This window comes from Harmonia axyridis, chromosome 4 (genome assembly GCF_914767665.1).
Source record: "Harmonia axyridis chromosome 4, icHarAxyr1.1, whole genome shotgun sequence".
In the NCBI taxonomy this organism is placed as follows: domain Eukaryota; kingdom Metazoa; phylum Arthropoda; class Insecta; order Coleoptera; family Coccinellidae; genus Harmonia; species Harmonia axyridis.
Window position 1 is genome coordinate 6,531,702 of NC_059504.1, and position 26,808 is coordinate 6,558,509.

General features: G+C 31.6%; 5 protein-coding genes and 2 long non-coding RNA genes across 14 annotated transcripts; 6 read left to right on the forward strand and 1 right to left on the reverse strand.

The window, feature by feature from the left end:
- LOC123678060 (THAP domain-containing protein 1-like) lies at positions 1 to 15,644 on the forward strand. 2 transcript variants are annotated; one of them, XR_006747188.1, is made up of 6 exons: positions 1 to 311; positions 377 to 676; positions 736 to 809; positions 4,033 to 4,160; positions 8,971 to 9,526; positions 15,595 to 15,644. XR_006747188.1 is itself a non-coding variant. In XM_045614841.1 (5 exons), exons 1-5 carry the CDS (start codon positions 241 to 243, stop codon positions 9,445 to 9,447), a joined length of 1,050 nt encoding a protein of 349 aa, XP_045470797.1. In that variant the 5' UTR covers positions 1 to 240; the 3' UTR covers positions 9,448 to 9,575. The 2 variants fall into 2 exon arrangements, 1 of the variants encoding a protein (XP_045470797.1); XM_045614841.1 differs by lacking the exon at positions 15,595 to 15,644 and having other exon boundaries at positions 8,971 to 9,575.
- Positions 6,630 to 7,260, forward strand: LOC123678065. Its single transcript, XR_006747190.1, has 2 exons — positions 6,630 to 6,716; positions 6,798 to 7,260. It is a non-coding gene; the product is annotated as an uncharacterized LOC123678065 (long non-coding RNA).
- On the reverse strand, positions 10,399 to 11,661 carry LOC123677777. The gene is made up of 3 exons (XM_045614477.1): positions 11,256 to 11,661; positions 11,033 to 11,163; positions 10,399 to 10,965 (listed from the first exon to the last, which is right to left on the reverse strand). Exons 2-3 carry the CDS (start codon positions 11,105 to 11,107, stop codon positions 10,399 to 10,401), a joined length of 642 nt encoding a protein of 213 aa, XP_045470433.1. The 5' UTR covers positions 11,108 to 11,163; positions 11,256 to 11,661.
- Positions 11,658 to 15,644, forward strand: LOC123678059. Of its 2 annotated transcripts, none has more exons than XM_045614839.1 (5): positions 11,658 to 12,006; positions 13,023 to 13,119; positions 13,445 to 13,602; positions 14,223 to 14,353; positions 15,073 to 15,644. In XM_045614839.1, the coding sequence occupies exons 1-5, from the start codon at positions 11,745 to 11,747 to the stop codon at positions 15,511 to 15,513; spliced, it is 1,089 nt and encodes a 362-aa protein (XP_045470795.1). In that variant the 5' UTR covers positions 11,658 to 11,744; the 3' UTR covers positions 15,514 to 15,644. The 2 variants fall into 2 exon arrangements, with proteins under 2 accessions (XP_045470795.1, XP_045470796.1); XM_045614840.1 differs by lacking the exons at positions 11,658 to 12,006; positions 13,023 to 13,119 and adding an exon at positions 12,557 to 12,675 and having other exon boundaries at positions 13,445 to 13,456; positions 13,520 to 13,602.
- LOC123678063 (52 kDa repressor of the inhibitor of the protein kinase-like) lies at positions 12,087 to 13,030 on the forward strand. The gene is made up of 2 exons (XM_045614845.1): positions 12,087 to 12,326; positions 12,386 to 13,030. The coding sequence occupies exons 1-2, from the start codon at positions 12,220 to 12,222 to the stop codon at positions 12,696 to 12,698; spliced, it is 420 nt and encodes a 139-aa protein (XP_045470801.1). The 5' UTR covers positions 12,087 to 12,219; the 3' UTR covers positions 12,699 to 13,030.
- A 1,102-nt stretch (positions 15,645 to 16,746) lies between the features above and the next one.
- Positions 16,747 to 25,677, forward strand: LOC123678058. 6 transcript variants are annotated; one of them, XM_045614835.1, is made up of 10 exons: positions 16,747 to 17,107; positions 17,195 to 17,395; positions 17,663 to 17,719; positions 17,837 to 17,992; positions 18,114 to 18,342; positions 19,042 to 19,224; positions 22,173 to 23,521; positions 23,662 to 23,834; positions 24,045 to 24,097; positions 25,092 to 25,677. In XM_045614835.1, the coding sequence occupies exons 1-7, from the start codon at positions 17,043 to 17,045 to the stop codon at positions 22,455 to 22,457; spliced, it is 1,176 nt and encodes a 391-aa protein (XP_045470791.1). In that variant the 5' UTR covers positions 16,747 to 17,042; the 3' UTR covers positions 22,458 to 23,521; positions 23,662 to 23,834; positions 24,045 to 24,097; positions 25,092 to 25,677. The 6 variants fall into 6 exon arrangements, with proteins under 6 accessions (XP_045470791.1, XP_045470789.1, XP_045470788.1 ...); XM_045614833.1 differs by having other exon boundaries at positions 22,173 to 23,478; positions 23,558 to 23,834; XM_045614832.1 differs by having other exon boundaries at positions 22,173 to 23,478.
- On the forward strand, positions 20,344 to 22,064 carry LOC123678064. The gene is made up of 2 exons (XR_006747189.1): positions 20,344 to 20,877; positions 21,990 to 22,064. It is a non-coding gene; the product is annotated as an uncharacterized LOC123678064 (long non-coding RNA).
- Positions 25,678 to 26,808: the final 1,131 nt, after the last annotated feature.

The window sequence follows — 26,808 nt, forward strand, 5'->3', positions numbered from 1 at the left end:
ATTTTATCACGATATTAAATGTTGTTATGACCAAAAACATTGTTGGTCTCCAGAGTTGTCTAGACGTCTAGAGTAATGTGAATGAGATGGACGATAATCAGCTGTAAAAGGGCAAAACATTGCATCGAGTGGTTAAATATCTCTGCTGAAGTGCATATTTTGTACTGTAAAAAGTGCTGAAGTTGAATTAATTATTGTTCCTTGCAACAATTGAAGAGTGGTAGAATCATATTTTTCATCATGGTTAATTCCTGTTCTGCATATAATTGTACGGAAAGGTTCAAGAAAGGTAGTGGAATATCTTTTTTCTCGTAAGTACTTCCGCAGAAATAATACGTAAAAATATGATGTAGTACTTACATTCCTAATTCTACAGATTTCCCAGTGATTCAAAATTGAGATCGCAGTGGGTGTTAGCTCTGAAAAGAAATAATTTCCAGCCATCAAAATTCTCTACGTTATGCAGTAAACATTTTATTGATAGTGATATTGTGCGTGATTTTGGAAAGATAAAGCTTAGAGAAGGCACCATTCCCTCAATATTTGATTTTCCGGAACATTTGAAAAAGAAGACTTCCTTGCCTAGATCTCATAGAAAAAGACCTATGAAGACTTTGGAAGATAAAAATGAACCTAGTAATAAAAAAAGGCTCAATTTGGATATTGCATCAACAAGGTAATTCAAGTGGTAGGATATATTTATGGAGGTGTTATCAGTATTTCCTCATATTTTAGTTCTCAAAACTACTTGGAGGAGGATATCAGTAAAGGTGATTGTATTGCGGAATCTCAAATTCAAAAAAGCCAAGGTAATATTCATTTTTATGCAATTATTTCTTCAAGTACCTATGACTATTATTAGTTCAATGGGTATTACAGAAGCGACACTCTCCCTTTTTCATGGTACCCAACCGCCATATTTTTAGTAGTTTGTTTATGTTCACATCTTTCCACGTGTTTCGGTGTTCGAGTTCATTGCCCGTTTGACACAAGTACGGTTCGGTTGTGTTCTTTGATTCGTTTCAAAAATTATTTGCAGTGAGTGGAAATAAAAACGGTGGATTTTATTGTTTGGTACGTGGATGTCCGAATCGCACGAGAGACGGTAAATTGTCATTCTTCAATTTACCAAAGGAAACTGAAAGGTAGGAAGGGTCCTACTGCTATTAATTTCTCACCGACTATATCGCCACCTTACGGTTACCAAGGATTGAGAGAAAATTTCAGACTAAAATTTAGTTAGAAGTTGACCATCATGTTGTTATCTCTGTTAAAATCACTTAAAGTGTTCTCCATAAGTGTCATCTATGTAAATTATTCATCTATAGGTCGAAGCACAGATTACGGATAACATAGAACACTCGCCTTCCCCCACCCGAAATTAAGTTTTAGTTCTTGTCCCGAGCGCTTGGAACCGCTGCTAGTCATTTGTTTACGTTTGGTTTGCTCTTGCAATATTATTTTAACCTAGAAGCTGAAACGAGACGTTTGTCATTGAAGTTGTTCAAGTAACTACAATTCTAGTACGCCGTAGAAATTCATTTGAAGAAAATAATATACTTCCAAATTTCGAGGTAAGTGCTTCAATCTAACAAGTTTTAATTAAATAAATAATGCATATATTTTTTATCAGAATGCCTAAAATAAAGAAATGTTGTGTACAAGGATGTACCGATAAGACAAGTACAAGACATCGTTTCCCTATGAGAGATTTGGATTTATTCGATAACTGGCTCCAAATTATCCAACCAACAAATTGGCAACAATTGAGTAGGCATCGAATTTATGAAGGTTATTTTGTGTGCCATTCACATTTTGATAAAAAATATCATCTTCCAGGAAGCCATCGTGGTCTTACTTGTAATGCCATACCTACAATCGGTATTCCAGGTAATTTTATCAAATTTTTCAATTTTATTCATATTTAAATCCCTTAATTTTTTTTTTTCATGTGTACTGCACAATGTCAAAATGGAGCTGTAACTTGTAGTTCATTCTGATTTAAATGATGCTTAGGATTAGACATTAGATTCATTTTAGTAAAAGTCGTAGGAAGGAAAGTATCACTTTCCAGGAAACCATAATTGTCTTGAATGTATTGACATACCTAACATCAGTATTCCAGGTAATTTTATCGAATTACTCAATTTTATTCATATTTAAACCCCTTAAATTTTCGTTCCATGTGTACTGTCCAATGGAGCTGTAGTATATTCTGGTTTAAACGATACTTAGAATTAGGCATTACATGGTTAGTATATATTTCAGTAATAGTTACAGGATGTAGTATGTTTCTAGTTAAATCCGAGGGCATGGTGTAAGAAACACTAATCCAAATATTGGCCAGTTTATGTCCTCTTTCAAATGCCTTGCTTTGAATAACTTCATGTCCTCCCATTCTGTAGGTTCCAACTGTGAAGAGGATTTGACATCACATTGTTTGGATAATCCAAATCATTCGTTTTATCAAAATTTCCTTTACCTCAAAGTGTTGTGCTTGAAGATTTAAATATAGTTATTCCGAAATGAATAGTCCTTGAACAAAAATCAAAATTTAGTAGATGTACTTTAGTTTAAATGTGTGGATTCATTTGTGAAATTTTATTTAAAGATAAATTGATCAAACAATGTGAGAAGTGTAAAAAAAATTCAACCTTTAACAGTGAAGAATTGGGGGACATGGATTTTATTCAGGTAAGGCAGTATAAACACAGAAAGTTGACAAAACCTGGGCAATGTGTATCATTTTTATTTCGGCATTCTCTAAATTACCTTTTCTATATTATTCCGCGAATTTGTGAAAAAAAATACATTTCCCTCTATTTAAAATCGTTTTTAATGAAATATTTGGACTTCAAAATTTTAAATTGTAATGAACATATGTTGGAGGAAAAAGTATGTGAGACAATAATAAGGTGTTCCTTGCACTGGTGGTGCAAGCAGGTAAACGAAATTATGAGTGGTACCGACACAAAATTTTCCAAGTTCCTTCTAACTTCCCCTAGTGAAGAATTAATTGATCTTATCAAAATAGGAGCAGAAAAAATTTTTGATACAAAAAGAAATGATTTATTTATTTAATTATTTATTTATTTATTCATATATTTATTTATTTATTCAAATTAATTTATTTATGTTATTCATTTTTTAATTTTCTTATTGTTGAAACTAATTTATTCATTTATTGTTTATGATTTAATGTTGATGCTCCTTTATTAATTCAATGTTGTTTTATTTATACATATATTGTTTATTTTTTTATTTTTGTTTGATGCTAATAAATTATATGTTTATTCTACTATCGACTTTTATTTGCACAAAATGTAATATCATCACATATTATACCAGTTATTTATAAAAAAATTCAAATGGTTTTTGGTCATCATAGCACCAAACTCCATTTGAATTGCTTAATATTTCGTTAATGAATTCAAAACAAGTATAGGAAAACCACTCACTTCAAATTTCTCGAGTTTGTTCTTGTCCCGACCACCAGGGGGAGTTAATTTCAAATGATTCTACTTTAGGTAGGGGAGTGTCGCATCAATGTTATCCGTAATCTGTGGATCGAAGGGCTCAGATTTATGACAAATTGCAGCTCAATGCATGCAGTAATTTCAATGAATTTATCCACCAATTATGTAATTTACTCCTGAAATGCATTCAACCAATCTTCTAGACGAAAAAGCCCTTTGTCGTAAGTTTGGTAGGTATCTATTGAAAAACATTGCTGTGCAGACCTCAAACAGCTGAAGTAACTTAATTATTTTAGCGAAACAGTTCATTCAGCTATTAATTTCTCACCGACTATATCGCCACCTATAACTTACGGTTACCAAGGATTGAGAGAAAATTTCAGACGAAAATTTAGTTAGTAGTTGACCATCTTGTTGTTGTCTCTGTTAAAAGCGCTTAAAAATGGTAACTTTAAAAAACTTCATGTAAACACTTTGTACCCGCTCAATACATGTGTTTGTAGTTAATTAATATTTTTGTGGAATATTGAGTAATTTTCAAAATATCAATTTTTAGGTGCACATGTTCAACAAAAAAATGAAGAAAATCCAGACAGGATACCAAACCAACACTTGGGATGTATAAGCAAAAATGAACAATCATTGGATGCAAGATGTACGAGTCCTTCCAGAAAGAAAAAAACAGTAGGTATTAATCATAAATATTGATGAAAAGCAATAATCTATAACACATAGATGCACTTTTGAGTTGTCGTGCAGTGCAGAGCATTGACTTCAACAATAGAGAGAAAATGATTAAGCCCTGGGTCATGTGGCCACAAGGGATAGAAAGAAGATGTTTGAATTTGTACCAATGATGAGGGAATCCAAATCCGATTATTAGTCCAAGAAAATGGCCAATGAAATACGAATTTTGAGGTTAAAACTTGAATTTTGGATATAAGTTACTTTGAAGCATCTAAAAACGAACTGTGAAAGGTTTTTTTAAATTCACCCCCGGGAAGGGGTGAAAAAAAATAAAAAAAGGGGTTTTTTTGAAATTTTGGGGAAATGGTAAGTGTTAGAAAAAAAAGTTTCGAATAAAAGTTGTAGAGCGTAAAATTTTACATAAAAATGTTCTCACAACTTTTTTTCCTAAAATTGAAATTAACTGAGATATGGTAGCTAGAAGCTAGGGGATGATAACAGGAACTTTAAAAAATCATAAGTTGTTGAAAAATTGAAAAAACTCATAATTTTTTTTTTTAAATTACTTATATGATTATAAACTTTAATTCTAGAGAAAAATTTTTTTTTTTTAATTGTTGATAAAAAAGTTATAACAATTTAAAATTTTTATTTTCAAATTAAATCAACTTTAACTGATGAAAATATATATATATTTTTTTAATAGATTAATATTTTAAGAAATTGACCATACGCGTTGAAATTTAATTTTCACCTGTTCTTTTCAAGCAGATATAAAATAATTTACCTGGTTAAAGATATTGTGTGGCGGCCATTTGCTTTCACTACCGACTTCGGTACCTCATGCGCATGCGTCAGTTGTTCTCTGTGTGTTTACAATATTCTCCATTTGTTTTGAGTGAATTGATCTCTGTGTGTTTACAATATTCTCCATTTGTTTTGAGTGAATTGATCTCTGTGTGTTTACAATATTCTCCATTTGTTTTGAGTGAATTGATCTCTGTGTGTTTACAATATTCTCCATTTGTTTTGAGTGAATTGATCTCTGTGTGTTTACAATATTCTCCATTTGTTTTGAGTGAATTGATTAGTGCTGTTAATTTGGAAAAGGTAATTATTTAAGTGATGTTCAATTTTATATTGAGAAACCGCATGGTCAAAACATAAACACATGCTTTTTATTTACTTTGTTATAAAAATCACCATCAATCATTTTATATTATTTAATTTTTTAAATACTATTGTTGAAGTATCTACCTAGATTAGTTGATAATGAATTAATTTTGTACTTTTCTTGTTTATATAGGTTGAAATTTCAACATGGATCAACAAGCATTATGCAGTATTTGTGACACAGTTTTGATCAATGACACCGACACTGTTGTTTCAGTGAAAGAGAGAGGATTAAAAAAGTTGATTGAGAAAAGCATTGAGAAGGAAGACAGAAAAAGCGAGTTATGGCTCGGAAAGATTGAAGTAAGTTTTCATGAAAAATGTAGGAAGTCGTATCCTATGTCTACCTCTTCAATTAAGAGAAAATCAAAATTATCTACTGATCCATCTTCATCACATTTTACATCATCTGTAGTTGGACCAAGTATACTACCAGCGTCAACTTCAACAAATTTGAATTTTGATTTTGTAAATCTATGTTTTTTTTGTAAAATGTCATTGGATCGCAAACATAAACGGGTCCATTTGATAGCTAATAAGTACACACAAGACCATATACTGGATATTGCCAGGAGGCAAAATGATGAGTTTAGTACTGAATTGATTAAACGCATTAAAGACATCAACCTAGTTGACTGTAAAGCTAGTTATCATCATAAATGCTACGTGAATTTTAATAAGCTCGTGAAGGAACCAAAAATCTCTACCCTTAAAGAACAAACAGCTAGGATTTTTAATCAAATTTGCAAACACATTGAAGAAAGCTGTCAGTATACATTTAGTTTGCGGGAACTAAAAGATATCATGGGAGATGATCCCTTGAGTAACTTTGTTTTATTTCGAATGTTGAAAGAAAAATATAAAGATGATATCTTCATATCTCATCATCGAGGTAAGGAACCAATGATCTATTATAAAACAAACGCGGAACCAGCACCAAAGGAGTTAATAGATAAAGTAAGTTACAATTCACACCAACTTATCTTATTTTAGTGTTATCCAATAGTAATAATAAATTATTCATTTTGCATTTTATTTTAACAGGTTTCTTGTAGCTGTAAAACGAATTGTTTATCAGCTCGATGTGGTTGCAAAAAAAGTGGTTTAAAATGCAATAAATTTTGTAAAAGTTGCCAAGGCCAAAGCTGTGATAACGCTTCTGCAAGATCGTTTAATCTTGAGGATGATGAAAATGAAGATAAAGAAGATGAAGAAAGAGATGATAGTGATGATGAAAATGATGATGATGGAAATGTTTATGAGGATGAAAATGATGGTGAAGAAGAAACTACAGTCGAAGACGGAGAACAAGAAAATGAAGCTATATGTACAGGACGTAAAACTGTTAAAAACACTCGTTCAAAAGTATCCACACAAAAGGTATAATATCAATCAAATAAAATTCTTCTTTAGTTAATTTTTACGCTATGGACGATAATTTTTTTCTTGTATTCTTCACAGATTTTTTGTGGTTGTAGAACCAATTGTGCATCAGCAAGATGTAGTTGTAGAAAAAGTTCTCTCAAATGTAATGAATTATGCAAGTTTTGTCATGGTGATACATGCAATAACAGTATAAATGCAGGCGTTGATACCAATGAAGATAGTGAATATGAGACACATACAAAAGCTAACGATAAAGACGAAGAAACACCTACTGAAGAAGAAAACGAAGGAAGCTCAACTGTTAGAGACAGCAGTCCACTTGATGAAATTTATATTAACTTTGAAAAATTTTAATATAGTTTTTGGAATTGCAAAATCTATATTTTTTTATTTATTATATAATTAGAGAATCAATTACTCTTAGGAAGTTTCTTCAAATTTTTTTAATTGTAATACAATTTTGTAATCTATTAAAAAAAAAAAAAATATTTTCATCAGTTAAAGTTGATTTAATTTGAAAATAAAAATTTTAAATTGTTATAACTTTTTTATAAACAATTAAAAAAAAAAAATTTTTCTCTAGAATTAAAGTTTATAATCATATAAGTAATTTTTTTTCTGTCTTCTTTTTCTGTCTTCCTTCTCAATGCTTTTCTCAATCAACTTTTTTAATCCTCTCTCTTTCACTGAAACAACAGTGTCGGTGTCATTGATCAAAACTGTGTCACAAATACTGCATAATGCTTGTTGATCCATGTTGAAATTTCAACCTATATAAACAAGAAAAGTACAAAATTAATTCATTATCAACTAATCTAGGTAGATACTTCAACAATAGTATTTAAAAAATTAAATAATATAAAATGATTGATGGTGATTTTTATAACAAAGTAAATAAAAAGCATGTGTTAATGTTTTGACCATGCGGTTTCTCAATATAAAATTGAACATCACTTGAATAATTACCTTTTCCAAATTAACAGCACTAATCAATTCACTCAAAACAAATGGAAAATATTGTAAACACACAGAGAACAACTGACGCATGCGCATGAGGTACCGAAGTCGGTAGTGAAAGCAAATGGCCGCCACACAATATCTTTAACCAGGTAAATTATTTTATATCTGCTTGAAAAGAACAGGTAAAAATTAAATTTCAACGCGTATGGTCAATTTCTTAAAATATTAATCTATTAAAAAAAATATATATATATTTTCATCAGTTAAAGTTGATTTAATTTGAAAATAAAAATTTTAAATTGTTATAACTTTTTTATAAACAATTAAAAAAAAAAAATTTTTCTCTAGAATTAAAGTTTATAATCATATAAGTAATTTAAAAAAAAAAATTATGAGTTTTTTCAATTTTTCAACAACTTATGATTTTTTAAAGTTCCTGTTATCATCCCCTAGCTTCTAGCTACCATATCTCAGTTAATTTCAATTTTAGGAAAAAAAGTTGTGAGAACATTTTTATGTAAAATTTTACGCTCTACAACTTTTATTCGAAACTTTTTTTTCTAACACTTACCATTTCCCCAAAATTTCAAAAAAACCCCTTTTTTTATTTTTTTTCACCCCTTCCCGGGGGTGAATTTAAAAAAACCTTTCACAGTTCGTTTTTAGATGCTTCAAAGTAACTTATATCCAAAATTCAAGTTTTAACCTCAAAATTCGTATTTCATTGGCCATTTTCTTGGACTATATTTAAAAGGTTTCAATGATCGATTGGTTCAATGTGTTCAATCAATCAAAACATTGGTTTGTGTTGGGCCCCGAGTCAAGATAGAATTTTCAATTTCTCATCATATTGTTCTGATATCATCATCTAGAGTTAGATAGTACTCACTAAAAAACATTTTCACAATTTTTAACATTATTATTATTTGATTGACTAAGTCTTCACTTAATTGAAATACATTTTTACATAATAATGGTGATAGTCTGGTGGAACTCAAATATTAATAAGCAGATTAATTTATGATGATAAATTTGCGGCCTATAGCACTAACACAATTTGTTTATTCCAGTTTTCTCAATATGATTGAGAAAAAGATATACATTTTCCGTATTTAATGGATTCGGTCCTTACTTAATGGAAATTCATTATAGATAAAATAAAACAAAGTAATTTCCACGAATTTATTTGGTGTTTATTTCATTTGACATAATGAACAATGTGCTAATATAAGTGATATAAAAATTACATTATTTTCATATTCTCGATCAAATAAAATTATTTTTACAGGTGAAGGAAGAAAAAGAAGTATTTCCAGACACTCCACCTATTTCCGAAGTTTATATACAAGAGCAAAACCTTCAACAGGAAAGCAAAATTCCCTCGCAAGATCCAATCAATGAGGAATTTATAAAAATTGAATATTTAGAAGAATATAAGCCCACAAATGATACCAAAAATGATTTATCAATAGAAGAAATCATGTCTGACCAAAGTGAACTGGGTTTCTCAACAATCTCCTCTCCAGGCATCATCTGCAAAAGATCACTTAGCGATGATGATGGAAGCTCTAGTGAGCAGTACAGTTCAAAGAGGCAGAAATTAAATGAGGCACGGGAACAACCTAAGAAGAGTTCATGCGAGTTATTTCTGTTGAGTTTGGTTCCTCATTTAGAATCAATGACTGACCATCAACAACTGTCATTTCAAAGGCAGGTGCTACAGTTGCTGGAGATTATTAAATATCCCCAATCAGACAGACCATAAAGTAAACATTTGTAGAAAATGGAATAACTGCGTTAAATTTTGCAATGCTGGTAAAGATTAATGAAGCACTTCTGTGATAGTTTTTTGTTATGTATTATATATTGATAATAAATATATTTTTATAATTATTCATGTGTAATAGTATAATTGAACTTTGAGTATAGAACATTAATATTTTATATTCTATAGTCTGTCATTATATTCCATTCATTTGAGTAAAAATTCGATATGAACTGAATTGTAATTTATTGTGAATGTTTGCAGTGTCTAAAATCAGTATTCCTTTTTAAACGGCACCAGGCAGATGCGGGAATTCGAAAAATTTTAAAGAGCGCCACCTTACAGAACTCTGGTGAAGCAGACCACCAAAGCAACAGGTGGGTCTCTCAAAAAATCTGAAAAAAATTGAATCAGTAAACACACCAGGTATAGGGCATTCCAAATCACGTGACCCAATATGGCGTTTGCCTACTGACGCCATGTTTGTCTGTTGGCGCCAATATTCAAATCATCAGGGTCATTTTCCTTTTTTATCATAGATATTGGTATGGTATCTTTAAAAATATTGAATTTATTTTTTAACATGCCAATTGTTCTTTCCACATGTATTCTTACATGAGCTATATGTCTTGTAGTCTCAATATCCAGAGGATGTAACTGCTTTTTACCCTTCGTGAAGGCAGGGATAACCAATTTACTTTGAAAAACTCCTAAAGTTTCTTTTATTAAGAAACCCCTATCAGCTAAAACAATATCCCCAGGGATATGATTTAAAAAACCACTGTTCTCAACAATTTGTTTGTCTGAGGTACGCCCACCCCATGCCTTACTAATATAGCTTACTGTACCTTGTGGTGTAATTCCTATTAAAAATTTTACAGTGTTGTGGTGTTTATAATGTGACCAGCATTGCATCTGTGTTTTTAAAGACGCGGGTTTTTCAATAAAAACTTAAAAACAATCTAAAATGATGGTTGTTTTATCTTGAAATGCTTCTTGGAAACAAGATGGTATATTTTTGGAGGCCACTGAACGCTCAGGCCATATTATTAACTGCTGTAATGTTTTATGGAGAATATCTATGACCTTTTCAAAATATGTTGAAGCAGTTGATCGGGAAATTTTAAAATGAAAGGCTAAGTCTCGAAAATGTAAATTTAATCTTAACTTAATTAGAGTTAATATTAACAGATTGAAAGAACTGAGAGCAGTAATACTTGTTGTGGGAATATCATCTTCTATAATCTTATATAATATACCTTCTACAAAAGTATACGAAAAACCTGTATAGTAAATCCATTTGATATCATTACTAGGATCGTCTCTGAGACCAAATGGCGATGTGTCAATTTTTTTTTCAAGTCTTTCTATCGTTTTTGAGGCAAAACTCAATTGGTCGAATTTTAAAGTTAATTCTTCCATAGTAATGTCCGTCTGAGATGCAACCCCAGTATCGAAGTTACTACCATGGTCTGGGGCCTCTGAATTAAGTTCGACATCAATATCTGCGTGTTCAATCTGCAAAAAAAAAAGTGTTTATTTCCTTTGCAAAGAATGATATAAACGTGTTGATTGTATTACTTACGCTCAATTTCCTCTGTTTATCAAATCTTCCTTTCCTCTCAACATCAGCCTGTTTCCTATGAGATTTGTGCCCCATTTTCTGTGATGGAACCCAATCCGGATGATTTTCATCTTCCAAAGCAGCAGGTTTTCCTAGAGGCAATTCAGACTGGTGTAAAATACTTTTAATGTAAATATCATTATAACACTTGGCCACTTAGGTTGATTTCAACTATATCACTTACAAGTTAAAAATGTTTACTGCAGACTCTCTGATTCTTTAGTTTCGATTCAGTAAGATCGTCCCTCTTAATTGCTGCTATCCATAGTGCCCTACGCCTTTCAGACAATTCGTTTTTATCCGTAAGAAACCTGTGGCTTAAAACCGCAGGCACTGAAAAGAATTTTACATCATCCCTGTTGAAACGACTTCTACAATCAACTACAAGGCATTTTTTCGTGAGAATACCACTAATAAGCTCTAAACAATATAAAAATCATTTGATGCAGTCACGAAAACAAAAATCTCACAACTTTAAGATCAACTTATAACAGAACAATATGAAAACTCAATGACAACAAAACAATGTTTATAAACATTGGCCTACAGCCGCCATATTTGACAGGTCATTGGAATGCCTTATTCTATGCATCTTAACCGCGGGCACGTCTGACAGACGACAGAAAATTACGGTTGTCGAATCAGCCTGCTGGACGAACAAACGGATCTACAAATGCTTATTGTGTGTTCATATCATATTAAAAATTGTTTTTTCTCGATAATGCCTCAATCTTGCGCGGTTGTGAAATGTGGAAGTAGAAGCGGCAGAGATAAGGTTTCATTCCACCGATTTCCTTCTATTTACGACAATAGAAAAAATATTAATCCTCTGTCTCAAAAGAGACGTGAATTGTGGATTAAGGCAATTAGAAGAGCAGATTTAACTACTGAGAAGTTGAAATGGGCAACTGTATGTTCAAAACATTTTGTAGGAGGTATGTTCAAGGAAACATATTTATATATACAGTCACAGAATAGAGAGGTATTACAGAAGCGACACTCCCTTTTTCATGGTACTCAACCGCCATATTTTTAGTAGTTTGTTTATGTTTACATCTTTCCACGTGTTTCGGTGTTCGAGTTCGTTGCCCGTTTGACACAAGTACTGTTCGGTTGTGTTCTTTGATTCTTTTCAAAAACTATTTACAATGAGTGGAAATAAAAACGGTGGATTTTATTGTTTGGTACGTGGATGTCCGAATCGCACGAGAGACGGTAAATTGTCATTCTTCAATTTACCAAAGGAAACAGAAAGGTAGGAAGGTTTTTCATGTTAGGGTCGATTTCGAAATCTTATTACTATTATTTTTCCAGAATTAATCAATGGTTAACCATATGTTCCCGGGAGGATCTCTTTGGAAAATCTTCTGTCCAGTTGAAAGGATATAGGATATGTGCTGCACATTTTGAGGACAAGATGTATACTAATTTCTTCAAAAAACGTCTTCTTCCTAAAGCAGTTCCAACCATTTTTTGCTTCGTTGAGAAGAGTCAAGGGGATGTAGAGGAGGTTCTGCCTAATTATATCACTGACTCTGATGCAGGTCCATCGACTAGTGAAGCTACAAGTGAATCAGTTTGTGCGCCTTGTCCAGTAATATCAAGTAGGTATCCATGCATAATTTGAGATTCTTCAATCTGTAATCCTGTACGATATATTACAATTTGTTGAAAAAATTCACCATTTTGTGATTTGGAAATCTAGTGCTTTTAATTTTAGGGTTGATTAAAGCAGTAGTAGTTAACGTCAAACAGGGGGACCTGCGACCCTTCATATGACTGAAATGGGCTTCCTGGGTAATACCTCTCTATTCTGTGACTCGACCTTAGATGTTTCGTGGTCGAAGATCCGAATATAACCTCAATTACTTGTTTACAATATTACTATGCCAGTTTAATTCTGTTGTGATTTCTTTGCATCTCTTGAGAGAAAATTTTATTTCCATTATAGACAGAATTATGGTTGATAGAAGAAAATTTTGTATAATATGTGGAGCCTCGGACATGGAAGTAAAGAAATTGTTTTGTTTTCCAAGCAATCCAAAAAAGTAAACAAAAATTTTGTTCAATTCAGTTGCACACATGGGCGCCCGCAGGGAGGGGCCATGGCCCCCCCCTCAGGTTTTTATTGCCTCATTTTTCAGCACAACACTCTCACTATAACCTTCTCAATCCAAAGAGCAAGGAAAAAAGGAAAGTAATGGATTCACAACAATTTTTCGGTTTTCAATGACAATCATGGACGCCTTATCGTTTTTCAATAATTTTTATTTTGCCCCCCCTGAGAAAAATTTCTGCGGGCGCCCATGGTTGCACATTAGAAATAAATGAATTAAAAGAAGTATAATTTCAATAAAATCCTATTTTTTGCAGGTGTCAATTATGGTTGGTAAAATTAGGTATAAAAAGTATAATGAAAAGTCATAGAATTTGTAATAATCATTTCAGCAGTGATTCTTATATGGACTTGAGACTATTGACTCTTAAAAAAGAAGCTGTGCCTATGGCTTCGGTAATCCCTCCATCTCGAGGTATTGATTTTATTATTTTATTAAAATTGATATTTCTGTGCACAGTTGTATATCATTTTCAATTCATATGATTGTATAAATTTATATATACAGTGAAGAAGTAAATATGCCTACTATGAAACAAGATATATCCTGGTAAATCTGGCACTCCAATATTTTCATCATCAGGTATTCTATTTCAAATATAAATCAAGTCCTGATCATAAGAATCATATAAGAAACACGATTGCTGCTATCTATTAGTAGGATTGGCATTCTTTGGTGGTGCAAAAGTAGATGCAAAGAAGGTGGAAGCTCAAGCAAAGACAAGAACCTCTGAAAAAAATGAATAAGATACTGCATCAGTAAAATAATTAAATAACTAAAATTCTAATTTCCTGCTATTAATTTCTCACCAACTTTATCGCCACCTATAACTTACGGTTACCAAGGATTGAGAGAAAATTTCAGACAAAAATTTAGTTAGTAGTTGACCATCTTGTTGTCTCTGTTAAAAGCGCTTAAAAATGGTAACTTTAAAAAACTTCATGTAAACACTATTTAACCGCTCAATACATGTCTTTGTAGTTAATTAATATTTTTGTGGAATATTGAGTAATTTTCAAAATATCAATTTTTAGGTGCACATGTTCAACAAAAAGATGAAGAAAATCCAGAGAGGATACCAAACCAACACTTGGGATGTGTAAGCGGCACTTTAAAAAATGAACAATCATTGGATGCAAGATGTCCTTCCAGAAAGAAAAAAACAGTAGGTATTAATCATAAATATTGATGCAAAGCAATAATCTATAATACATAGATGCACTTTTGGGTTGTCGTGCAGTGCAGAGCAGAAAATGATTAAGCCCTGGGTCATGTGGCCACAAGGGATAGAATGAAGATGTTTGAATTTGTACCAATGATGAGGGAATCCAAATCCGATTATTTAAAAGGTTTCAATGATCGATTGGTTCAATGTGTTCAATCAATCAAAACATTGGTTTGTGTTGGGCCCTGAGTCAAGATAGAATTTTCAATTTCTCATCATATTGTTCTGATATCATCATCTAGAGTTAGATAGTACTCACTACAAAACATTTTCACAATTTTTAACATTATTATTATTTGATTGACTAAGTCTTCACTTAATTGTGAAATACATTTTTACATAATAATGGTGATAGTCTGGTGGAACTCAAATATCAATAAGCAGATTAATTTATGATGATAAATTTGCGGCCTATAGCACTAACACAATTTGTTTATTCCAGTTTTCTTAATATGATTGAGAAAAAGATATACATTTTCCGTTTTTAATGGATTCGGTCCTTACTAATGGAAATTCATTACAGATAAAATAAAACAAAGTAATTTCCACGAATTTATTTGGTGTTTATTTCATTTGACATAATGAAGAATGTGCCAATATAAGTAATATAAAAATTACATTATTTTCATATTCTCGATCAAATAAAATTATTTTTACAGGTGAAGGAAGAAAAAGAAGTATTTCCAGACACTCCACCTATTTCCGGAGTTTATATACAAGAGCAAAACCTTCAACAGCAAAGCAAAATTCCCTCGCAAGATTCAATCAATGAAGAATTCATAAAAATTGAATATTTAGAAGAATCTCAGCTCACAAAAGGTGATTTACCAACAGAAGAAAACATGTCTGACCAAAGTGAACTGGGTTTCTCAACAATCTCAATTAGCGATGAAGATGGAAGCTCTATTGAGCAGTACAGTTCAAAGAGGCAGAAATTAAATGAGGCACGGGAACAACCTAAGAAGAGTTCATGCGAGTTATTTCTGTTGAGTTTGGTTCCTCATTTAGAATCGATGACAGACCATCAACAACTGTCATTTCAAAGGCAGGTGCTACAGTTGCTGGAGATTATTAAATATCCCCAATCAGACAGACCATAAAGTAAACATTTGTAGAAAATGGAATAACTGCGTTAAATTTTGCAATGCTGGTTAAAGACTAATGAAGCACTTCTGTGATAGTTTTTTTTTATATGAATTATATATTGATAATAAAGATATTTTTATAATTATTGATGTGTAATATTAAAATTGTCCTATTAGTCCACAAAAGAAAAAAATTAGTTTGTCTATGGTGCAGTGTTGCTAATCGGCGGCTTTTAATCTGATTTGCGGATTTTTTTGGGCCTGGCGGATTTCAAAATATCTCGGATTTTTTCTGATTCACTGATTGAGACAATAGATTGTTTCGTTATGAATTGAGAGATGTTTTCAATCTGGGTTTTATTATGTGCATTAACATTTCCATTTCAACTCGTTCAAGAGTGCAATAAAATATTTGTAGGATATCCTACAAATATTTTGTTTTCATTGTAATAAACTGTTGGAATTATGTCTTGTATTTTTTTTTTCGGCAACCGTCCGGGAAGTGCTCACTTCCCATGCGCTTTTTCTCTGAGAAAGTAGCATTTCCCGGCCTAGTCCGGAAAGTACGTACTTCCCGGACTAGGCCGGAAAAGCATCATAGAATCCATAGCAACCGAGATAACGGCTGACAGTTCATATGAAATTAGTTGTCAAAAATTTGCATGTTTTTTTATCGCAATAAAATATGGAAAGCAGCAGCGAATAGCGATAGTATTATTTTACATGGTTGCCGAAAAAATATTTTACGCAACACGCCCGAAAATGGTTTTTTTGGACTCGCAGACTTCCAGGACTCGCTTACGCTCGTCCTGGAATTTTGTCTATTCGTCCAAAAAAACTCTATTTTCCGGACTTGTTACGTATATTACTATTTCATGCATCAGAAAATCATCTTTTCAGGACAAGAATTCCAATATTTCATTATCTTTTCGAATATTGCGTCTTCACTATTGATTTTCTAGATTCAAAAATCCTGTAACTCACAATCCACATACATGTATTGCAAGAACCATAGACGTATCAAAAGAGACCTGATTGTTTACATTTGAAAGTGAGGCCAACATTCACTAGTCCACCATTTGTACTGGCCGACTGTAATCTGGTCTATTTCACTGGGGGAAAGCACTGTTGCCAGATTTATCATTTGGGCTGATGTTTCGGTTCAAAACTTCGTCCGCAGTTCATGTCTATGCGTTCTTAAACTTACTCCGAGTAAGCTATGATTACTCAAAAGCGTTCAAAACGTACTATTCCTTCCTCCGAGTATGCTCTTCGAGTATCACGGCTTATTCGGAGTAAATTTAAGAACGCAACCCTTGAATGATTCGGCGTCTGGGGAAGTGCGGCAACACTGTTCTTATTTTATATAGGCAAATTGTCAAGATGGCAGGTTTCTTTCACGTGGTCTGTCACATTTGTTGCATCGTTGTCGGCACGAGTCCTGAGATATTTAAGGAGATTTAAGGAAATAAATTTGTGTGCTTTAATATTTATTTCGTGATTTGAGCGTTTTAGGCTGAATTTAGTTGAATATATATTTAAATATGATTCGTCAGTGTGAAATTTGTAAGAAAAGTAAGATTTCCCATCCGGATTTATCTTTTCATAAGTAAGTAAAAAAATGTCATATATTCCAGTGACGTAGGTAGATAAAATTATGTAGAATTAGAACAATGTGATTGAATATTCATTTCAGATTTCCATCTGATACCGAAAAGAGAGGAATTTGGGCTTCGCTCCTTGGATTTGAAAGCGTTAATTTCACTAAGAAGTTGGTATTTATTTGTTCGAACCATTTCAATCCAGACGATATTGAAATAAGGCCAAATGGAAAATTCCTCAAGCCAGATGTTGTCCCATTACCTTATCATACAACATTCGAGATTTCAAATGAAAGGTAATATGATTAAAAAAAATATATTCCTCTGCTAATACTGAGATTACATCTACACAATATGTTTTGTTGTTTGATGTTGATAATTTGTTGTATTGCTCAATCTCAAAAGAATATATATATATATATAATTTATTGTGATAATAATATAATATAATAGTAACTATTTTAAACATACTTGATTTTATAATGGTGTTACTGAGTCTTTATATTCATTCTACTATTAGTATCGATATATATTATTTTTAATGTTTCGGAAATATTTTTCAGTTCAGACACAGTATCCGAACAAGAAGTTAGTCGTATCAGCCCAACTACAGAGACAATGTGAGTTCTTGAGACAAAAATTAAAATTTTTTGCTTCCACATCTTAACCATTTAACCTCAAACAATTGCTTTGATCAATTGCTTCTGGATAATTTTTTATTTACTTGCTATTTTTAGGTTGTTTGGAGTGGCAAGTAACCAGTTTGATGTTGAAGCTCTGTCTAAAAGCTCATCATCATCTTCAGTTACTCTTACAGCCTCAGAGTGTGAAAACGAACTTTCTAAGACAATTTTTGTTGAACCATCATCGCAAAATGTTCCAAGAAAAAAAAGGTAGGTATTTCAGGAAGCTTCATGATTAAAAAAAAATTTCCACAATGTTATTTGATAATATGAATCATCTCATCATATGCATATTGAAGTATAAGAGTTGACTAAATTTCATTCATTACAGAAAGAGGAGCTATTTTGGCGATTTGTCAAGCAGTGATTTCTCGACACCAGAGAAGCGAAGGAAAAGTTTTCACGGTATAAAGAAAATTGTCAGAAAACAAAAAGTGAGAATACATTGTCTTCAAAATAAGGTCCGTCGTCAAAGGCTTCGAATAACATCATTGAAAAGTTTGGTGTCATTTTTGAATGAAAAGTTTCGTTTATCAGAGGAATCAGAACACACATTATTGGTAAGCAATTATGAAAAAAGTCTTTCAACTAACCAACCTAATATTTCAACATTACTATTGAAATTTTCTTCACAATAACCTTTTCTGCAATATAGATAAAAAATATTGATAGTTTTAAAGTTTTTGACATAGAATTTATAGTGGAACATTTGTTTCATTTCATTGAGGCTGTTTCTATCAATTTGAATATATATATATATATATATATATATATAGGTACTAATATCTGTATAAAATTACGACTTTCGGTTTGACCGTGTGAGTAACTAAGAAGCACGGAACACAGGCATGTAACCTAAAAAGAACCAATCTGTGTCTGTGTTTTGTGCCCCTGAGTAACTCCTGAGTTCTCTATTTTCAAGGCAAGAGCCATTGAGCTTGACTCCTTCAAATCACAATTCTCTATTTATTCTTATTGATTGAAAATTTTAATTTTTACAGGCATCAATCCCCAAAACAGCTGGAGATTTGTTTAAGAGAATGTTGCGAGGCCCCACAAGGCAAAAATATACATTTTCCGTATTTAATGGATTCGGTCCTTACTTAATGGAAATTCATTATAGATAAAATAAAACAAAGTAATTTCCACTAATTTATTTGGTGTTTATTTCATTTGACATAATGAACAATGTGCTAATATAAGTGATATAAAAATTACATTATTTTCATATTCTCGATCAAATAAAATTATTTTTACAGGTGAAGGAAGAAAAAGAAGTATTTCCAGACACTCCACCTATTTCCGAAGTTTATATACAAGAGCAAAACCTTCAACAGCAAAGCAAAATTCCCTCGCAAGATTCAATCAATGAAGAATTCATAAAAATTGAATATTTAGAAGAATCTCAGCTCACAAAAGGTGATTTACCAACAGAAGAAAACATGTCTGAACTGGGTTTCTCAACAATCTCAATTAGCCATGAAGATGGAAGCTTTATTGAGCAGTACAGTTCAAAGAGGCAGAAATTAAATGAGGCACAGGAACAACCTAAGAAGAGTTCAAGCGAGTTATTTCTGTTGAGTTTGGTTCCTCATTTAGAATCAATGACAGACCATCAACAACTGTCATTTCAAAGGCAGGTGCTACAGTTGCTGGAGATTATTAAATATCCCCAATCAGACAGACCATAAAGTAAATATTTGTAGAAAATCGAATAAGCTAAATTTTGCAATGCTGGTTAAAGACTAATGAAGCACTTCTGTGATAGTTTTTTGTTATGTATTATATATTGATAATAAATATATTTTTATAATTATTTATGTGTAATAGTATAATTGTCCTATTAGTCCATAAAAGAAACAAAAATTAGTTTGTCTATGGTGCAGTGTTGCTAATCGGCGGATTTTAATCTGATTTGCGGATTTTTTTGGGCCTGGCGGATTTTAAAATATCTCGGATTTTTTCTGATTCACTGATTGAGACAATAGATTGTTTCGTTATGAATTGAGAGATGTTTTCAATCTGGGTTTTATTATGTGCATTAACATTTCCATTTCAACTCTTCAAGAGTGCAATAAAATATTTGAAGGATATCCTACAAATATTTTGTTTTTATTGTAATAAACTGTTGGAATTATGTCATGTAATTTTTTTTTCTTGCATCAGAAAATCGTCTTTTCAGGACAAGAATTCCAATATTTCATTATCTTTTCGAATATTGCGTCTTCACTATTGATTTTCTAGATTCAAAATCCTGTAACTCACAATCCACATACATGTATTGCAGGAACCTATAGGCAAATCATTTCGTTAAATATTAACGCTAGATGGCAGCCCCAGCGAAACCATATTACAGTGAATATATATAAATATAAAACGACCTTCACCGAGATGCTTATTTGATAAAACGTATTTTATATTTAATTTAACATGTCAATAAATATATCACATATGGGTTGCCTAACAAATTGTAAATCTATACTAGCATTTTGCAACGGTCTGATTATTGAATCAAAATCAATAAAATTAAAGATTATTTTATTATGAACGGTGGTATAGGGTTGCCTGCGAAAAATTAGTCCCCAATCCCGGTTGTCGAATTTTAAAAAGTTAAATATTGCTGCGAGTGAATGTGTGCGACTGAGAGGTTCCAATCAACTATCTCATGCGATAGAAGAGGACACAGCATAGCAGCTGTTTGCAGTCCGTCCAGTGAAAGAAAGAGAGTGCGCATGCTATTTGTTCTTGGAAATGAAAAGGATAGCGATTGACTCGTATATGCGTGCATCATTTTGGAGTAGATTGTCGCTATAATCACAACTGAAAAAACGTGCTACTATTTATTGTTGGAAAAAATGGCAAAAAAGTGTTTTTTGTGTGATTCGGATGATAATATAATTGATTTTAACGATGAAACTTTTGAAAACTGTGTAGTAAAATTAGCTTTCCGTAAAAAAAAAAACTTTAAATACAATTTTGTTGAGCTATCCAGTGCGTCACTTGAATTTGTAGGTTATCATAGCACGTGTTATAAAAAAGTGACCGTTTTGAATAAAAAATATAACGAAGAATTTCTTAATTTTAGTGCTTATACAGTAAGTACATAATAATTGAATCTTTAAAATTATCTTTGCTAATACAACTTCTATATTTTTTTCATGTTGAAATAATTGTTAGTAAAATTCACTTACGGTTTTTTTAATTTTCCACACACATAATTTTTTTGTAATTAACTTAAAAAACTACTCCAAAATGATGCACGCATATACGAGTCTATCGCTATCCTTTTCATTTCCAAGAACAAATAGCATGCTCTTTCTTTCACTGGAAGGACTTCAAACAGCTGCTATGCAGTGTCCTCTTCTATCGCATGAGATGGTTGATTGGGACCTCTCAGTCGCACACATTCACTCGCAGCAATATTTAACTTTTTAAAATTCGAAAATTTTCGCAGGCAACCCTATACCACCGTGTTCATAATAAAATAATCTTTAATTTTACTGATTTTGATTCAATAATCAGACCGTTGCAAAATGCTAGTATAGATTTACCTGTTTATACCTGGCTACCCTAGAGTTGTGAACGGAAAAAAATAGGCAACCTAACGTTTGCACATTCTATGGGCTTGATACTTTCGATTGGCATAGAATTTATCTAATAATCAAACCGGTAAAATGTTTAAAAAAAATTTTTTTTTTAATTATTAATTAAACCTACTCTGGACTAAAATTTGTTAGGCAACCCATATTATAAATAATAGACGTATACAAAACGTTCATATGAAACATATATGTGATATGTTTATTGACATGTTGAATTAAATATAAAATACGTTTTATCAAAAAAGCATCTCGATGAAGGTCGTTTTATATAGGGATCTTAGACTAATAATAATGGTGATAGTCTAGTGGAACTCAAATATCAATAAGCAGATTAATTTATGATGATAAATTTGCGGCCTATAGCATAGTATATTTATTTATTCCAGTTTTCTTAATATGATTGAGAAAAAGATATACATTTTCCGTATTTAATGGATTCGGTCCTTACTTAATGGAAATTCATTATAGATAAAATAAAACAAAGTGATTTCCACGAATTTATTTGGTGTTTATTTCGTTTTGAAATAATGAACAATGTGCTAATATAAGTGATACAAAAATTACATTATTTTCATATTCTCAATTAAATGAAATTATTTCCATAGGTGAGAGGAGAAAAAGAAGTATTTCCAGACACTCCACCTATTTCCGAAGTTTATATGCAAGAGCAAAACCTTCAACAGCAAAGCAAAATTCCCTCGCAAGATCCAATCAATGAAGAATTTATAAAAATTGAACATTTAGAAGAATCTCAGCTCACAAAAGGTGATTTACCAACAGAAGAAAACATGTCTGACCAAAGTGAACTGGGTTTCTCAACAATCTCCTCTCCAGGCATCATCTGCAAAAGATCAATTAGCCATGAAGATGGAAGCTTTATTGAGCAGTACAGTTCAAAGAGGCAGAAATTAAATGAGGCACAGGAACAACCTAAGAAGAGTTCATGCGAGTTATTTCTGCTGAGTTTGGTTCCTCATTTAGAATCAATGACTGACCATCAACAACTGTCATTTCAAAGGCAGGTGCTACAGTTGTTGGAGATTATTAAATATCCCCAATCAGACAGACCATAAAGTAAATATTTGTAGAAAATCGAATAAGCTAAATTTTGCAATGCTGGTTAAAGACTAATGAAGCACTTCTGTGATAGTTTTTTGTTATGTATTATATATTGATAATAAATATATTTTTATAATTATTTATGTGTAATAGTATAAGTGTCCTATTAGTCCATAAATGAAACAAAAATTAGTTTGTCTATGGTGCAGTGTTGCTAATCGGCGTATTTTAATCTGATTTGCGGATTTTTTTGGACCTGACGGATTTTGAAATATCTCGGATTTTTTTCGATTCATTGAGACCATAGATTGTTTCTTTATGAATCAAGAAATGTTTTCAATCTGGGTTTTATTATGTGCATTAACATTTCCATTTCAACTCTTCAAGAGTGCAATAAATATTTGTAGGATATCCTACAAATATTTTGTTTTTATTGTAACAAACTGTTGGAATTATGTCTTGTAATTTTTTTTCCTGCATCAGAAAAATGTCTGTTCAGGACAAGAATTCCAATATTTCATCATCTTCTCGAATATTGCGCCTTCGCTTCGCCTTCGATATTTTAGATTCAAAATCCTGTAACCCACAATCCACATACATGTATTGCAGGAACCTATAGACAAATCATTTCGTTAAATATTAACGCTAGAAGGCAGCTCCAGTGAAACCATATTATTGCAAATATTGTTAAATCTTGGAATAAATGTTCTAAGTGTTAAATTAATATTTGGCATTCATTGTAAACAAGAAAGAGCCAGTCAAATATTTTCTTTAACATGAGCGGGTGAAAAATATCCAATTTTTTCGAGTTTTTTTTTGAATAATTTAAGGTTTTATGAATTAGCGGATTTTTTTCGCATGGCGCGGTTTTTTTCACATAGAATTCGAATTTTTGTTAAGTCGCATTGACATGATTGTGATTGACAGACACTGACATGTGAGACATTGCCAAAGGGTTTTATTATTTGTTTACCTGAAGAGAGCACATGCTCAAACTATTAATTTTTTAGATTTGTGGTGTCTTCCTTTGAAAAGGTATTATCAACTTATATTTGATTATTTACATGAACTTTTAGAGGTAATTAATTGTTAATATATTATATTGTGATTATAGATATCAAATATAAGAAATATGCCAGGAGCACTATGTAGTGTAGCTACATGTCGAAGCAATTCCAGAAAGTCAAAAAGAATGGGTGTAAATCTTATGTTTTTCAGATTCCCTAAAGACTTAAAAATTCAAAAAGAGTGGGTTAGAAGATGTGCAAAAAAAGGAGAATGGAATACTGATCATAAAAGACTTTGCAGTTTACATTTTAAGCCTGATGATTATGAGGATGAAATGAAGGCTAGATTGATGAACACCAAACCTAGAAAGCTGAAAAAGGATGGTAGGTGTTGAAATGTTAATTTCTTGTATATTAACATGAACATTATCAGTGTCTAATTATATTTTATTTGTGAACTTATAGACTGTGATTTTCAGTCATACATACTTGTTCTTACTAATTTGGAATGAAATTCCCAGTTCCTATTGCATTTAAAAATTATCTGATGGAAATTTCTAGGTGAACTCATTGTAATAATTCTATTTTTTTCAGCGATACCATCATTATTTTTACCAAGTATGAATCCTTCCAGACAGAAAAACACAGTAGGTATTATTCATAAATATTGATGCAAATCAATGATCTAATGATCCATGAGTGGTCATGCAGTGCAGAGCATTGATTTCAATATTAGAGAGAAAAAAATTAAGCTTTGAAATCCTTGAGAAAAATATAGCCATTTTTTGTTGCTATTTTCATAATCAAGTGACTATTAAACTTGTTATATGTTGTTGGAATTTGGTATTAACAATTTTTTCGTTGTTTCTTCTCTCTTATATAGTCCTACAGTATCAAATAATGATTAATATTTTCTCTATTTCAGTATCTTAATGAGTTCATTACAGTTCTAAAAACAGTGCTGTAATGAACTCATTACAGCATCCTTTTCAGTTATATTTTTCGTTTTGTGGTTGTCTATACCTATACTGACTTCAAATCCTATCGAATTTCAACAAACGTCAATTTAACATAATTTGGATATAGTGAAATTATTTGTAACATTATTTGCAATTTCTCTTAATTCTGGTGGTGTTAAATCGACATTGTCAGACAATTCATGAATTGAATACCTAATTGTAAATTATTTCAAAATTCGAAACTTACGATTCATATTCAAATTCCCTAGTCTGTCAATTTTTGTAACAGTCATACCAACTGCCAAGATATAATACAAAAGTCACTAGGATATATAATCTGAATTTTTCATTGAATTTCGACATTATTCACAAAACCTGACTGAAATAGAGAAAATATCATCTAATACTCGTTGCAGGAGGCAAACTACACTCATTCGAAAACGAGTGACCAAGGAGCGAGTTTTGGAACGCATGTGTTGAAATTGCCTTCTGCAACTTGTTTTAGAATATAGTATTATGGATTTGGTCCTTGATAAATATCATTATAGATAAAATTAAACAAACTAATCTATTTAGTGGAAATTACTTTTTTTTATTTTGAGTAATGATCAATGTGTTCAAATAAGTGAAATGAAAATTACATTCTTTTCATATTCTCGATCAAATAAAATTATTTTTACAGGTGAAGGAAGAAAAAGAAGTATTTCCAGACACTCCACCTATTTCCGAAGTTTATATACAAGAGCAAAACCTTCAACAGGAAAGCAAAATTCCCTTGCAAGATACAATCAATGAAGAATTCATAAAAATTGAATATTTAGAAGAATATAAGCCCACAAATGATACCAAAAATGATTTATCAATAGAAGAAATCATGTCTGATCAAAGTGAACTGGGTTTCTCAACAATCTCCTCTCCAGGCATCATCTGCAAAAGATCACTTAGCGATGATGATGGAAGCTCTATTGAGCAGTACAGTTCAAAGAGGCAGAAATTAAATGAGGCACAGGAACAACCTAAGAAGAGTTCAAGTGAGTTATTTCTGTTGAGTTTGGTTCCTCATTTAGAATCAATGACAGACCATCAACAACTGTCATTTCAAAGGCAGGTGATACAGTTACTGGAAATTATTAAATATCCCCAATCAGATAGACCATTTTCATAAAAAATGAGCTAAATTTCGCAATGTTGACTAAAGTTCAATAGAGCACTTCTGTGATTGATTTTTTTTTTAATATTTATTGATAATAAAGATATTTTTATAGTTATTGATGTATAATTGTTCCTACTAGTCCAAAGAAGAAAAAAAAACTGAATAATCTTTACACATTTCTCATATGATGGAAAGTGAAAGTATCATTCACTTTATTTCTGGTTTATATTAAATTTATTTATTAATCTTAATTTATTATTTATTTTTGAATTTCTGGTTTCATTAAAGGGTGTTTAACCGTAGTTGTAGACTAAGATTTGGCAGTGCTAGGTCAATCGGCTTTTTAAAACAAAAATTTCATCTACTCATATTTGAAGTTTGTACAAACATTGGTGGAGGCATTTCATTTTTAAAGGGATAATTAAATAACGTAAAAGAAGTCACAAAATATCAAAGTTTTTGTTCTTATTACTGAAAAAATACCAAGTATGTGCTATCGTTGTATTCCAAATAGAATAACACGCAATTTTCACTGACAATACACAGGGAGTGCCATTTGAAAATAAAAAGTGAGGGGTAGCTCTACCACAGGACTGTCAAATGTAAGAACCGTTTTATACATCATCGGAAAGGTACTTTAATGTTATTCAAAGCAATTTTTTTATTATCTCGTCAAATAAGCTAGATATTGCCTGTATACGATAACTTGGGACACCCGGTATAATGGTATATAAGGAATATTATCTGCTTGTAAATTACTCCGCCTTGAAAGTATTTCTATGTTTTCATGGCATGTCACAGGCTAGGAAGTTTTCACTTCAGATTTATTTTCAGAAAACCGAATAAAGTATTTTGAAACGAAAATCTATAATTTTGTGAAAAAATTACATGAATACGACTTTGAACAAGGTATAGAAAATTTTTCAGGTGAAATCGAAAGTCAGCTAATCAGAGATCGTCAATTCTGACACTGCTAACCGATTCTTCGTAGAGCTCACGGTTTTGAGGGAATTTGAACTCGAAATTTGGGAAAAAATTGAATTTACCCCCCCAAAAACCGTTATATCTCCTGAATTATTCGTCGTAGACACCTCAAATAAAAACCTTTTCAAACATCAAGTTACGATCTAAAACATACTGAGGTTTCAAGGGCGTAGCTTGCATCCAGAAGAAGTTGTATATTATCATTTTTTTCCTTGAAAATTTCAGATTTTTACCCATAATTTCTGGAATAATGTTCTGATCG

Bases quoted from the DNA above. Each gene is read 5' to 3' on its own strand.
- LOC123678059 (XM_045614839.1), top strand. From the start codon at position 11,745: ATGCTTATTGTGTGTTCATATCATATTAAAAATTGTTTTTTCTCGATA. The intron at 12,007-13,022 runs GTATGTTCAAGG...TTTCCATTATAG, and splicing joins TTCAAAACATTTTGTAGGAG to ACAGAATTATGGTTGATAGA. The intron at 13,603-14,222 runs GTATTGATTTTA...ATCAATTTTTAG, and splicing joins GGTAATCCCTCCATCTCGAG to GTGCACATGTTCAACAAAAA.
- LOC123678058 (XM_045614835.1), top strand. From the start codon at position 17,043: ATGATTCGTCAGTGTGAAATTTGTAAGAAAAGTAAGATTTCCCATCCG. The intron at 17,720-17,836 runs GTGAGTTCTTGA...TGCTATTTTTAG, and splicing joins AGCCCAACTACAGAGACAAT to GTTGTTTGGAGTGGCAAGTA. The intron at 18,343-19,041 runs GTAAGCAATTAT...TTATTTTTACAG, and splicing joins AATCAGAACACACATTATTG to GTGAAGGAAGAAAAAGAAGT.
- LOC123678060 (XM_045614841.1), top strand. From the start codon at position 241: ATGGTTAATTCCTGTTCTGCATATAATTGTACGGAAAGGTTCAAGAAA. The intron at 677-735 runs GTAATTCAAGTG...CTCATATTTTAG, and splicing joins TTGGATATTGCATCAACAAG to TTCTCAAAACTACTTGGAGG. The intron at 810-4,032 runs GTAATATTCATT...ATCAATTTTTAG, and splicing joins TCAAATTCAAAAAAGCCAAG to GTGCACATGTTCAACAAAAA.
- LOC123677777 (XM_045614477.1), bottom strand. From the start codon at position 11,107: ATGGGGCACAAATCTCATAGGAAACAGGCTGATGTTGAGAGGAAAGGA. The intron at 10,966-11,032 runs GTAAGTAATACA...TTTTTTTTGCAG, and splicing joins ATAAACAGAGGAAATTGAGC to ATTGAACACGCAGATATTGA.
- LOC123678063 (XM_045614845.1), top strand. From the start codon at position 12,220: ATGAGTGGAAATAAAAACGGTGGATTTTATTGTTTGGTACGTGGATGT. The intron at 12,327-12,385 runs GTAGGAAGGTTT...TTATTTTTCCAG, and splicing joins TTACCAAAGGAAACAGAAAG to AATTAATCAATGGTTAACCA.